We start from the raw sequence: 13,445 nt of genomic DNA on the forward strand, positions 1-13,445 counted from the left end.
CAGTGTTGTCCGTAGAGTATAAATGATGGTCTGTACACTGGATTACAACAAGTGCTGTTACAAGTAAGCCATGATTGAACCAATGTTCAAAAGAAAGTTTAATGGGGCGGCATATCACATCATACATTTTATATAACTGTTTGTACTAAGAGTGTGATCTGAATGGTTCACCAGGCTACAGCTGCTGAAGTTAAGCCATTACTGCACATTGTACATTGATGCCAAAAATACTGTTATAACCATAAGTGGCAGACTGCTAAACAAAGAGCATTATGCAGCACAGAAGGCGACACTGCTTCTTAATGCTTCTTTTTACACATGATGGGATTTCCTGAATGAAACATTTTATAGATGTTGAGCATGAAAGACATTTGAAGCTCGTACCAGCTAAATCCAGCTGGTTTTGTGATATAGAGTTCTTCAGCCCGAGACAATTTGATCTCATGTTTTTCAAACATTTTTCTGTGCTGTTGTTGATGGGTGGTGTGTAATCTCCACAAATTAAATTTCAAAGCAATAGAAAAAAAATAGACTGACTGGATTAACTGGATAACAGCATGACATGATTTTTTTTTTATACAGCAACAGGGGTTTGTCCAAGGGTTAGCTTCTCTTCAAATCTTGCTGGTTGCTTAAGATGCCATTCCATAATCCTGAAATATAATTGGCTATCAGGTTGGTTAGAGGCGGGACTGTGACTTTCACAGAAACATCTTCTTTTAAGTCCCCAAAGGAATTAGTGTGGGCTATTTATACTGTTATTGCCACTGTGTTACATATTCTTTTTTAAGAACCCATAGAACTGTATGTTAGAACAGTTGAAAGCCTTAATGTCAGGAGTTGAAGTGGGTATAAAAATGTTGAATTGATGCTATCTGATAGAAGAAGTTTGAAGTCAGTGGCCGGGCTGTGCCACCCCATTCAAAAAAAATCTGGACACACCCCTGCCTAGCCAAGAAACATATCCAACAGTCTTTATGTTAAACTCTGCGTACATTTTCAACTCACAATTTTGAATTTTTTTTTTTTGCATGTGTTGTTTGATAATATATTCAATAAAGTAGCTTTAATTAGACAAAAAGGTACTTTTCAAAAACACAATGACTTACAGGTCCACTATTATCTCCTGAAATCCTTATCTGGCAAATGTCTGATTTCATGTTATAAAAGTGCAACATAGTACTTACAATATTTTACATGAATGATTAATACAATCATAATCATCTTTACAGATCCTTAAAAAAATACTGACAGTACACAGAATATCAAGTAGAGCTACTGTAAAGGCAACTGGCAAGTATAGTATACAGCACAGCACGTAAGCACAAGCATGTCTAAAGATTACAGCAGATGTACAATCCTGCTTGGCTAACTTGTTAAAATCCTTAGAGGAGAAGTGGCTCCATTTGAGCTCAATCCTGGTGTGATGGCTGTAATAAGCAATGGTTAATCATACACGCATTGCACCATATGTTCGCACTCCGTGTTCGCACTATAAGCCACGATATCACGCTCTGTGTGCTGTGCAAACAGACTGATGCATCATCGTTGCTGGTTTATAGGATCCACAGTTCAGCCCAAAGATCCAGCTGTTTTTTTTTTCTTCTTTTACATTCAGAAATGTGTCATAATCAACAGAAAGAACAAACAGTGCTAGACTGCATGTCTGCTCAATGACGAGTCCAGGAACTGTAGAGACTCTTTTTGGTGACAAAATAACAGAAGAAGAAGAAAATGGAAGGAATGAAGAGAGATAGGGCAATGTGACAGCAGGAGCAGAAGTCCAAAACCAAACTGGATCCTACACCTTTAACTGCCCTTTAACATGTGCAAACAAGTCTAGAAAACATAGGGAGGAAAGTGACAGATGAGCGGGATATCATATGAACACTGCAAACATAAGAAAATTAATAAATCTATTTTTACAAACCTGATAATAAGCGATGATAAATAAGAGGACAGATGGATTCAATCAATGAGGCAGCTTTGTACAAAGCAGATAGGAAAGAAATCACATTATTAAGTTGTGTAACTCTTTTTTTTAGATCCATCCACACATCTATCTTTGTTTACTGCACATGTTCTGTCTCTCTGGTTCATATTGTCATTCTAAGTGTAATTACATACATTTAAATGTGAAGTCATGACAGTTTTATTCCACAAGTTAGTGCAACAACTTCCTCAGCCATGAGGTCATGATATAATCATGCATCATGGTTTTCTGTTTAACTTAGCTTGACACATTTCTTCATCTGTTTAAGTAAGAGCCTTGTACTGCCATGCACTAAGACTGGCTGGCAGACGATTTCCCCTTACATATTCACACTGGTCTGTGCTGTTGTTTCTCAGCCTGGTCCTGGATGGTTTGTGTGTTTGATTTGTGTTTGCTTCGTCAGAGCCCTGTGGTGACCTGTGTAATCTCCGAGTTGAGATCGTCGTTGGCAACGCGAGTGTCCATCGACGACCCCTCCAAGGCTAGTCATACCTGCACAGATGAGTTAAAGAGAGGGCACAGTTTTGATTTTTTGTTTACTTTTGGTAAATAAAAAATGATTAATTTTTCCAGAATGTTTAACTATCCATCATGTACATGGAGATAAAGCCTACCTGTTGATTGGACCTCTCCCCTGTGTTGGCACTGTTGTGTTCGCGCTGTGGCATCTTGCGGCTAGTGGCCCCGGTCCGGGAAGAGTTCTGCATCTCCAACACAGAAGGACTTGGGGTGCAGAACTCACGGAAACAACGCTTGAAGTTCTCGTCCAGGTATCCATAAAGAACTGGGTTCAGACTACTGCAAGGAGAGCAAAACAATACCACAGGTAAACACGAGGAAATAAACTTCCCTCTGAGCTGAACGAAATCTTTTTCTTACTCATACACTGTGAAATGAGGAGAGTGATAACTTCAAGTTAATTGAAGTCATTGCATAAAAAGTGTGCAAACAAATGCACACTCTAAACTCAATGCTGTTTGCTCTCATCTGGAAGACACAATATTTCTCTGAACAGGCACGCTGTTATCATCACTTGTGCAGGCTTCAACCTTAATTAAAGCAACAAACCAGGTTGTGTTATATTGATTAAAATTATTTCAGATATCGTATGTAAATTACAGGAGTGACTACAAATGCATCAGCACAAAGAAAAATACTTTTTAGTTGTGAACTGACACCCAAATAAAACTTCATGAGCACAACTTTGATGTTATTTACTTTCAGCTCTTTTACTCTGCCTTGTGTGTACCTGTTTGTGTAGCCCAGTGCGATGCAGAAGTGCCAGGTAATAGTCTGCAGTGTGGAGCTGGGGATGTTGATCAGAGCTGTGATGATTACAAAGATGTGGATTGGTGTCCAGCAAACAATGAAGACTGCAACCACCACAAGGACCATGCGTGTGATCCGACGCAGGTTTCTATCCTTCTCCTGTGATTGCGAGATAAAAAGGTAGTTTAGTGTTGTTTCAAAGGAAAAGGGAATACAAAGAGAAATGAAGGAGAAGGCAAAATAGGGAGGACAATCAAGATAGGAGTAGAGGATGGCTGGTTGGGTGATGAAAGGGGAGGTAAAAAGAGGAAAAGGAAGATGGAAGGGAAAAAGAGGTTAGGAAGGTGCAGTGGTGGATGAAGAGATGTGAGCAGAATCATGTGTATTTCATTTTCTGCTCTGTATCTTCTTTAAATGCATCCTCATTCAGATATGTATATTTTGCACTCAGCGTTTGCTAAATTGTCTTGAATACTGATTGTGAAATCAAGTTGTTTGGGTGGCTTAACCCTCTTCTGAAATTCATTAACACTGAGCCCCGAGCTTAAGGTGATTTCCCCTAATGGCTGCACATGCAAGCTCTAGGAAGCCTTTTACTTTGCTTAATTATTCCTAAAGAATTAATACAATGAATGAGTTATTCATTCAGAGCCCCATGTTAGGCCATCAGAGATTCTATAATTCACTTAATGGTCAGTCATGCCTGCTTTCTAAAATCCTATTTGCATCAGATATAAGACAATAAAAAATGAAGAGTCTTTGCATTAATCTGTCTAATAAATCAAGAAGGATTTTTCATAACCTGGGAGCCCGACAGCATGCGCACACTCTTCAGCCGCAGGATCATGAGGCCGTAGCACACGGTGATGATGAGGACGGGCATGATGAAGGCAAAGATGAACACACAGATCTTTAGCAGTGTGTCCCAGTACCAGGAAGGGTGGGGGAAAATCAGCTTGCAGTCAACAATGCTGGAGGCTGTGCAAGGTGAGGAAACACATATGCATCATTACATCCATACGATTGGACGTTAACAGTGACGCAACCATTGACTACATCTACAGTAGCAGTTTCATGGGTAGTTATTTATATCTGCTCAATTAACACTTTAATATCACAAACAACCTTCCTCAGAAAGGTGTAATATAGTCAATATAGTATTCACAGGGGCACCCAATCAATGTTTTTATTTTCAATCTGTCAACTATTCCTAACATTTAAGCGTATTGAAAAAAAGACGACATCGACCTGTCCTTCCACCCACTGTTATGGGGACTGTAAGATCTATCTACAATAAGGTGGACGAGCTAACCCAGCACCAGAGGGAATACTAGCAGAGTAGCATCATGCTAACAGAGCTCACACCGGACACGAACGCCACATTGGAAGGATTTCACCTGCTGTGGGCAGACAGGATACAGGAGAGCAAGACTGAACTAACTGGTGAAGAAGGCCAGCTCAGTCCTGGACCCTGTGGAGGTGGTGGCTGACAGGAGAATATGGCCAAGCTGTTGTCTCTGATGGACTTGTTGAACATTCTTGTTGAAATTCTTGTACTGTACACCTTCTTGTTTGCTGCTGTAACTCCATGAATTTCCCTGCTGTGGGACGAATAAAGGAGTATCTTATCTTATCTTATAAAAGATGATTAATTTGAAAAGAGACCACTTAGTGATGCACTTGGTTTGCTTATATCATTTGAACAAATTGAAGGATATCAATTATTGACTTAAAACAGCTGAAAATCTTCACATTTGTGAAGCTAGAGGAAGTAAATGTTCAGCATTTAAACATTTCAAATAACTGTAAACCGTAATAACTGATTGCGCCAGGCTAGAGCACTAAAACATTAGTATGGCAATATAGTTTGTGATCACTAGTTTATTTCACACATGTAGCACAAACTGGGCTTTAAGCATTCCGTTTTTGTTTCACTTGATTTGGTGAATTGAAGTCCTTTCTGGGCTCCACCTTGCCCAAAATATCTCATGCTTTACCTCAACTCAAGCTAAATACTAGCTTTTTCTGTCCTTTGTTTGATGCTAATTGAAAACATCTTTCTGTGTAACTGTAAAGGCATTATAAGAGCTATTAAAGAAATGACACACTTAGAGATATCAGAGCTTGAAACCACAAGAGACTCCTTTCTTTCTAAAGTAGTCACATGACCTTTGTGCAAATAGAAAATTGTTGCTTGTCTATTTTAAATGAATAAACAGTAATCACAATATTTATCTTGTTAATTTTCTTGACAAATTGTTTCAGCTCTAATCATTCCTCTGATGTAGTCTTTGTAGTGTTGTGTGTTTTTCCTTTCATTTGCCAAAGTCATTTTCATTGGAGTAAATACTGGACGTGATTGACCTGGTTTCGAAGAGGTCAATGCTTAAAAATGAACCCCTGACACCCCTGCTTAATAGCTACATGCAATCTCTTGTCTCCATGCCCTTGTTCGCTGTTAACTGGGCAGAACATTAAAGTTAATGTATTTTGTGTATTTTGGCTGGTTTTGTAACTCCCTTTGGGACATTGTGAGCTTACAAGTCAGAAAGATTGAAATCTTTTTGGCGTCTACATGAGTAATGTGTTGAAAGTGAGACCACAAGGTTTGTTGATCTAGAAATGAAATAAACTACTCACTAATTTATCACTGTTCTGTTATCAAACAACCCCAGGCATCTACACTGGTGCATGTCCCCATTATCCAGCCTCAATAATAAAGGTAAACTTCACACCTCATGGAACTTTTATGGAGCTTTTCACTCTAAACTCAGTGTATCACACTTCAGCTATTTCGAGGGCTCTTATTTCTCCATTACTTCTTTAATTTCACAGAGACTCCCTGCAAGAGAAACCTGTCTCTGTAGGTAGCTCCTTTGATGCAGATACTTATATTAGTGACTGACCAGCCATGTAGCATTGAATCGGTCTTTTGTGCAGTTGTACAGAAAGAAGTGACCTGTCTCCTTTTATAGAGCTGCTGGAGAACAGAAGCATTTTATCTCAGCTGGAGTGCAGAGCATGAACTGAATGTGTCTCTTGGCATTTAGTTCATTCCTTTATTTGGTTGAAAGAATATAATTATTTCTTGCATTAACAAAGTTTAAGCTTATTTGAAGGGGAGACAATATTTAACTGTCTTCTTCTGTCTGCTGGTCTTTCATATGACTTTCCAACAAGTTTCTTTTCATGCACAATACGAGTTGATTGATATTGTTGCCAATCTGAGTATTTGCCTCTGACAGCACCTTAACGCCCCTAACACGCTGATTGGATTGCACGACAATGAAACAACAACAGTCGATGTGTTGTTAGTCAAAGCTAGTAAAATGTCAGCAGTCTATGTTTTTTTCCTCCTACAAGATGGATATTTTTATCGCACTGATATTAAAAGGCTACTCTCTACCCGGCCCTCTCACAGATCTAAGTATGTGTTTTCCTTTTAAGGAAGGATGCAAGGTATCGGAGCATATTTAATGCAAAGTAAAACAACTTACATTCATGCAGTGTAGAAACAACAGTGTAAAAGAGTTGTGCTACGAGTGACGGCAGTTGAAGCCATGAACATGACAGGCAGTCCCGATGGCGGAGGAGAGAATCCAGTTGCAGACGTTGACGATCTTGGCGTTGCGTGGTGTCCTGAAGTCCAGAGCTTTGACTGGGTGGCACACAGCAATGTAGCGGTCTATGCTCATAGTGGTGAGCGTGAAGATGGAGGTGACATGTTGTAGTAGTCGATGGACATCACCATCTTGCACAGCATGTCCCCAAACGGCCAGGTCCCCATCAGTAGTTGACACTCTGGAATGGTAGCGTGCTGGTGACTAAGGTGTCAGCCAGGGCCAGGTTGAAGATGTAGATATTGGTTGCAGTCTTCATTTTAGTGTATCTGCACAGAAAGAGGGATGTATTGAAGAAAACGGACTCAAGGCAAGATATTCAAAGGAATTAAAAGAAGAAAAAAATTGTCTGCATCCTTTGTTGTCTTCATGTGTCCCTTTGAAGTATAGTTTGAAATATTTTTTAATTGTTAGATGTCTCTTTGTTGTCATTTTGAATCTCTTTGTAGTTGTTTGAAGTCATTAAAAGTTTTTATTAGTCATGTTGTGTCATTGTAGTCATAACTCAGTTCTGTATGTCTTTGTAGTTTTTTGTGTTGATGTTTGAGGCACTTTGAAGTCTTTTTAGTCCACATTGTAGTCCTCTGGTGTTTCTGTGTAGCCACTCTGTAGTTCTGTCTCTCTTTGTACTTATTCCATGTTTTAAAGTAGTTCAAAGTCCTGTATGGCATTTTTGGTCCACTTTTAGCCTTTTGTGTATCATTATAGTCATTCCTTTCTATAATTGTTCTGGATATCTTTGTGGTTATTTTCTCTCTCATCGTTGTCCTTATGTGTCTCTTGTCAATCATTTTGACCTTGTTTTGGATCTTGTTGTACATTTTTGTCTCTTTCTTGTTGTTTTGATTTTATTTGTAGTCCTTTTTTGTGTCTTTTGGTAAAACGAACACTGAACTATCTGATAAACTATCTGACAGATGGGACCATAACGGGTTAATTTCTCATAGGAAAACCATAAGACGCCAAAGTTAACCAGGCTCACTTGTCTACAAATATCCACAAGCAAGCATTTGTGATTTTTCCAGGACTTGTTGAAAGTGAAAATGAATTCATGTTCTCTTTTTGGTTCCTTTTCAGAAAGTAGAAATATAGATGCAATCGTTTTAGACAACAGAAAACAACAGCACTACTGGGACACAAGTACAGCACAACAAAGTAATTTAAGTATAATTACTTTGTTTCTGCACATAAAACACCTCAAATATGAAACTCCCGACTTTTAATATCATGTGTGGAGTGTAAATGCACAGCCAAAACTGCAAAACTGTAGCAGAAGTAGTTGAATGAGCTGAATACAGTATCATGGGATGTTTTATGGATAATACAGGCCCTCTGCATGGACTACTGTTTGTAGAAGCAAAATTCCTCTTTAATCAGTTGTAAAATATCAATTTATATCTGCACACAGAGGAGTGAAGACACTGACTCACTGTAGTTTTTAAAGATATTACCAGGATAAAACTACATTTAGTGTGTTGAGAAGAAAACTGTCCCTTTGATCAATGTGATTAAATTGTGCACAGAAGAAATGGGCTCAAAGGGTTAGTAGAGAGTGTGCATAGGCAACAGAAGAAAGAGCTTGGATCCATTAGGGTAGAGGATAAAACCATTCAATTGAATTGGCCTGATTGTTTAGAGCTCTTATCAGTGGAGATACATACTGTTTACCATCTTCTGTACTCTTTGCCATGAGGGGTGGGTGAAAATGGATCACATCAAAAAGATCTAAAATTATCTGCATATGCCATAAACTGTAGACCAAAAGACCCAAATGACAGGTGCATTAAAACAGTCATTACCCAGTTATTGCTTGTATTTTTTAAAGTAACAAATGTAGTAAAATTGTGTGAAATATGTCGATTTTTGGATTGAAATTTAGTTAAAGTTCAGCCCCAGCCTGCAGCCTAAGACCACACCTGAGCGACAGTCAGGGTGAAAGATGACATTTTAATCAAGCTGCTTTGAATTTGATTATTTTAAATGTCAGCTTTCTACTGGGTCCCTAGGTAAGGTCAATATGACAGAGAGTTGTTTTAGAGCTGCCTGGAGCTGCATTAAAGAGCTAACCAAGCCAAATACTGAAGGCATACACATCTGAATTAAGAAATTAGACAATTCAAAGACGAAAACACTATATTTCTATATTTTCTCAGGTTTGTTTGGCCTAGCATAAAGGTTGGAGAAAAAGATCTATAGTACCGTCCAATCTGTACCAACAATTTTCTACAACCAGAAGCCAGTTAGCCTAGCTTAGCATTAAAATGAACTACAGAGAGAACAGGGAGCATGGCTGCCAAAATGCTGGCAGATTCTATCAACAAGGACGTTTAAAGCTGCTCTTAATATAACATATTATATCCAGCTTGTTACTTCAGTCAAAGAACATAAGTGTAAAATTGAAAAAAGTGTTATTTGTCTGATTGTTTCTAGGCTTTGATCAGTTGCCAGGCAACTTAGTGCAGAAATAAAATTACAAACTATCATTTTTACACTGCAATGGTATACAAGTGACAAGATACAACACGTTATCTCAAGATGAGATGAAGCATAGTTATTTTAATGTAAAATTATTCCTTTGATTTAATTCCCGAGGCACAGCCCTGATTCCACTGTTGATGCACTATTCCATGTAAAGACCACAGAGACGTGTCCCTACAGTTACGTTATCGAATTAATATGGATACACAAAGTGACAAAGATGCATTACACCCTCTGCCTTCACTTTATTAAACCCCCAACCGTCATTTTACCTCCAAGATAATTTACTTTTGCTTTGTTCAAGCGCTCTCCTCAAATCCCAAATCCTCTTAGCCAGAGATGACAGTTAGCTCATTAAATTCTGATTAACTCTAACACTGACAGCTTATTGTGTTTGTTATTTCAGGCTTTATTTGCACAGGGACTGTGAGACACCTGGAGATGAAGTAAAAAGCCGTCACTGCACCCTGCATAGTGTGCTGGAGCTGGAGGTAATAACATCCCTTTATTGTCTTTGTGACAGTCGTTAACATGGCTGAAGAAGATAGCTTGTGATTCTCCTGTGTGTTGTGTCTCCAGCTCACGGATTATGTAGACCCTGTTGTACGTTAAGGTGAATGGCCTCATCCAGTCTAAATTACCTGAATGAAGTGTTTTATTAACAAGTTTTCAGCTTTAATTTATTCTTTGCCCATGAGCTTTTACCTAACGGATTATCCATTATTTACTGAAAGCCTTAAGCTGGAATGCATCCTCTTACGGCTTTGGTCAGTTTAAAGCTTGAGAAATATTTATTATCCTCTGTTAAATAAAAATTGAAAAGGTTCAACAAGTCCTATTAAAAAGGCAAAGAAAATTGTCCATGCACTTATCTCAAGTAGACTTGAGTACTGAAATTATCTTTTTTTTCCTGCAGTCTCTGGAGACCCCTGGACTCTTTAGATTTTCTGCATTGCCTAGACTGTATATTTCTGAGACTACTTATTCCTGTGGTGTGCCACAAGGATCCGCCTTTGGTCCTATAGTTATTCTCTGTATATGCTTCCCTTAGACTATGTCAGCACAACTTCAAAGATATCTCACATCACAGTTATGCTAATGGTATTCTGCTGTATGTCTTTTACCCCTGATGACAAGGACAAAGTGTCAGACTGTTTAGCACAGCTGTCTGGCTACCTTTAAAAACTGGAAGAGTGACAGCTTTTAGCAACTAAAACACTGATGTAGGATTTAGCATTGTATCAGACCCCCTCACATAGCTGCCAAGCTTTGAAAAGATACCTCTGAAATCTTGACATATTTGATATGCAACATTGAATCTTTGATTGATTTTATGTTTCTTTATAATTAGAAAGATTGCGTAACTAAGATCTGATATTGTTTTAACCTGAGTTAGAGATACCCTTCATCCTTTTTTATCTTCCAGGCTTGACCACAGCGATTCAATTTTTAAGTGGCTCCGTGAGTCCTCCTTTCTCCATCTAAAAAGGGTCCAGAAGACTGATTCATGGCTGTAACAAGGTACAACTCACAGAACACACATTTGCGAAATACAGCTCACGTTTGCTTCCAATCAAATTCAGGGCTTTAGGGAAAACAATGCATGATCGAGCAGTTAGAGTCTGTGAATTTCAGACCTTGTCCATCCCTATGTCAGCAGTAAATCTCTCTGGCCAGATCAGGACAAACTGTTATTTTCCAAGTGCCCAAGTGAAAATAATAGTTGATGGTTCCTCTGAATTTGTGTGCTTGTTGATGTGAAACACTTTTTCTATATTTACCCTGTGGTGTTTGTTGATGCCATTAAATGAAGCTTAGACTCATTTGCTGTAATGTTGTAAAGTTGCTCTCATGTTTGATTGCTTTCATTTCTTTGTTTTAATTAAAACTTTTGAACAATTTGCATACGATTTGTGCCCATTTTTACAGCACTTGCTAACTTAGTCTGAACAAATGCTATGTGAGCTCAAACTGAAGCACAAGAGGACTTTTTAAATTTGCTTTGAGGATACAAATGAGAACTACATATCAAGGGGAAAATTATTTAGGATACATTCAATATACAAAACAAGTGATATAAAATGAATGTAGAAGAGATGTTTATTTCAAAGTTTTCTAATCATACTAATGACACATTTAATCCCAGTGAAATAACATCTCAGAAGAGCGTGCTTTCCTTTGTAGATGAGTGGTTATATAGATTTCTATTCAGGAGTATTGCTTGTAAACAACATAATGTTTCCCAGAAGAAAATACAAAGTACCCATCAGCAGGCATTTCCTTCGATTTATGAGCTGCTAGAATTATAATTGTGTTGTATATTAGACCAAACAGGATATTGACTGAGCAAATCTGACACATTTTACTTAACAAGTGTTAAATTAATTTTCATGTTGGAGGCAATTATTTGATAAGTATCATTCATAAAGGGGATACTGATCGTCTGCAGATTTTTTTTTCTTTTTCGAAGAATAGTCTGACAAGAAAATGAAAGCTCTACTGGTTACACAACAGATTAAACATTTTCTCATTATATTGCAGCGAAAACGCCACAAATGAAAATGTGTACAGTAAATATCATGCCTATCATTCACAGTAAGAGAAAGTGACAGTGAAGCTGCAGAAGTAACCGTCTGGAAAAAGTAAATCTTTATTATGCTGTCTGTGAATAAACAACACCAGACAACAGAAATTGTTCAATCTGCCTCTAAACTACCCCAACTGGGTCGTTATGTGGACCACTGAAGCACAGAGGCGACATGCCGGCCTGCAGTAATGGACCTTAAAATCAACCAAAACAGTCCTTTCGGTGAAATCATTTATAATTCATGGCCCTCCATCAATACGTTAGCTGCGGCTCCCACCTAATGCAGGGAAACACTGTCTCATTCCTTCTGTTTCTCCTCTGTCTCTATCGCTCTCCATGAGAAAGAAAATTATTTGATATTTACGTTAATTATCCTTGAGACTGTTCTGAAGAGAAACATGTTTTTGCTAACAATCCAACCCTCAACCAGCAGCAAGAGAGAGACACTGCAGTCTGGTCTTGCAGGCAGTTTTTCCAAGGTTGCATTATTCAAGTACCTAGATTGTTTGACACACATGCAGAGGCACAATTTTACAACACTGGTGATCTGTTATTTCAATAACCTGGCATAAACAGGCTCTTATTAGGTCATTATGGGTGGTTATTCTAACATAACCAAATTCAACAGAGAATTATGATAAAATTCTTTGGTGTGACTCATATCTGACGAATGATCTTAGATCACTTTCTGAACTGTATGACAAATTATTGAAATTAAAATTGCAAAACCTCTAGCTTCAGTCCCTAATGAGCCCCATCTGTTGAAACAGTAATGAGAAGCCCCGGAACAGCAATCAAAACTGTTAATAATTTTTGGAATTACTTTTTGGAGCCCTGGCACCAAATATCAATATTTTATTGAAAAGAATCCAGCGTCTTAAACAGACTTCTCTGGCTCTCCTTGTCTAACTTCATCACTCCTCCAGCTCCTCTCGATGGCGCTAATGACATAAAGAGGGTCAACGAAGTGGTCAATGAAGAATTTAACAATGGGACAATGGTGGACAGCTGTTAAAAAGATGCTCCAGGCACTTGAAAGAAAGAAAGGAAAAGAAGAAAGAAAGAAAGAAAGAAAGAAAGAAAGAAAAAGAAAAGAAAGAAAGAAAAGAAAAAAGAAGAAAAGAAAGAAAGAAAGAAAGAAAAAGAAAGAAAAGAAAAAGAAGAAAAAAGAGAAAGAAAAGAAAGAAGAAAGAAAGAAAGAAAGAAAGAAAGAAGAAAGAAAGAAAGAAAGAAGAAAGAAGAAAGAAAGAAAGAAAAAGAAAGAAAGAAAAGAAAGAAAGAAAGAAAGAAAGAGAAAAAAGAAAGAAAGAAAGAAAGGGTATTACAGTTCTTCATGCTGAAACAAGAGAAAAGTTGGATTCTCTAAAGTCTGCAGAGAGAGAACCTTCTATGCGATTGGTGACTTAAGGCCCATGGATTCCTGTGTGACAGCCTATTTTAGTAACAACGGGCAATCAGCAATTGACTGAAGGCTGCAGAGGAATGGAAGCTGACTGAA

The 13,445-nt window shown here is 38.1% G+C and overlaps 1 protein-coding gene across 1 annotated transcript in view; it reads right to left on the reverse strand.

Annotated features, from left to right (window-relative positions):
• Positions 1 to 2,000: 2,000 nt before the first annotated feature.
• The window catches only part of oprm1 (opioid receptor, mu 1), a 45,034-nt gene continuing 33,589 nt past the window's right edge, over positions 2,001 to 13,445 (reverse strand). Inside the window, 8 exon segments of the mRNA XM_034682249.1 lie at positions 2,001 to 2,485; positions 2,608 to 2,791; positions 3,243 to 3,421; positions 4,065 to 4,240; positions 6,803 to 6,842; positions 6,844 to 6,983; positions 6,986 to 7,051; positions 7,054 to 7,151. Of these exon segments, the coding sequence (XP_034538140.1) occupies positions 2,480 to 2,485; positions 2,608 to 2,791; positions 3,243 to 3,421; positions 4,065 to 4,240; positions 6,803 to 6,842; positions 6,844 to 6,983; positions 6,986 to 7,051; positions 7,054 to 7,151 (889 nt within the window). The 3' untranslated portion in view covers positions 2,001 to 2,479.

The sequence above is a fragment of the Notolabrus celidotus genome, chromosome 4 (assembly GCF_009762535.1).
Source record: "Notolabrus celidotus isolate fNotCel1 chromosome 4, fNotCel1.pri, whole genome shotgun sequence".
NCBI classification, from domain to species: Eukaryota; Metazoa; Chordata; class Actinopteri; order Labriformes; family Labridae; genus Notolabrus; species Notolabrus celidotus.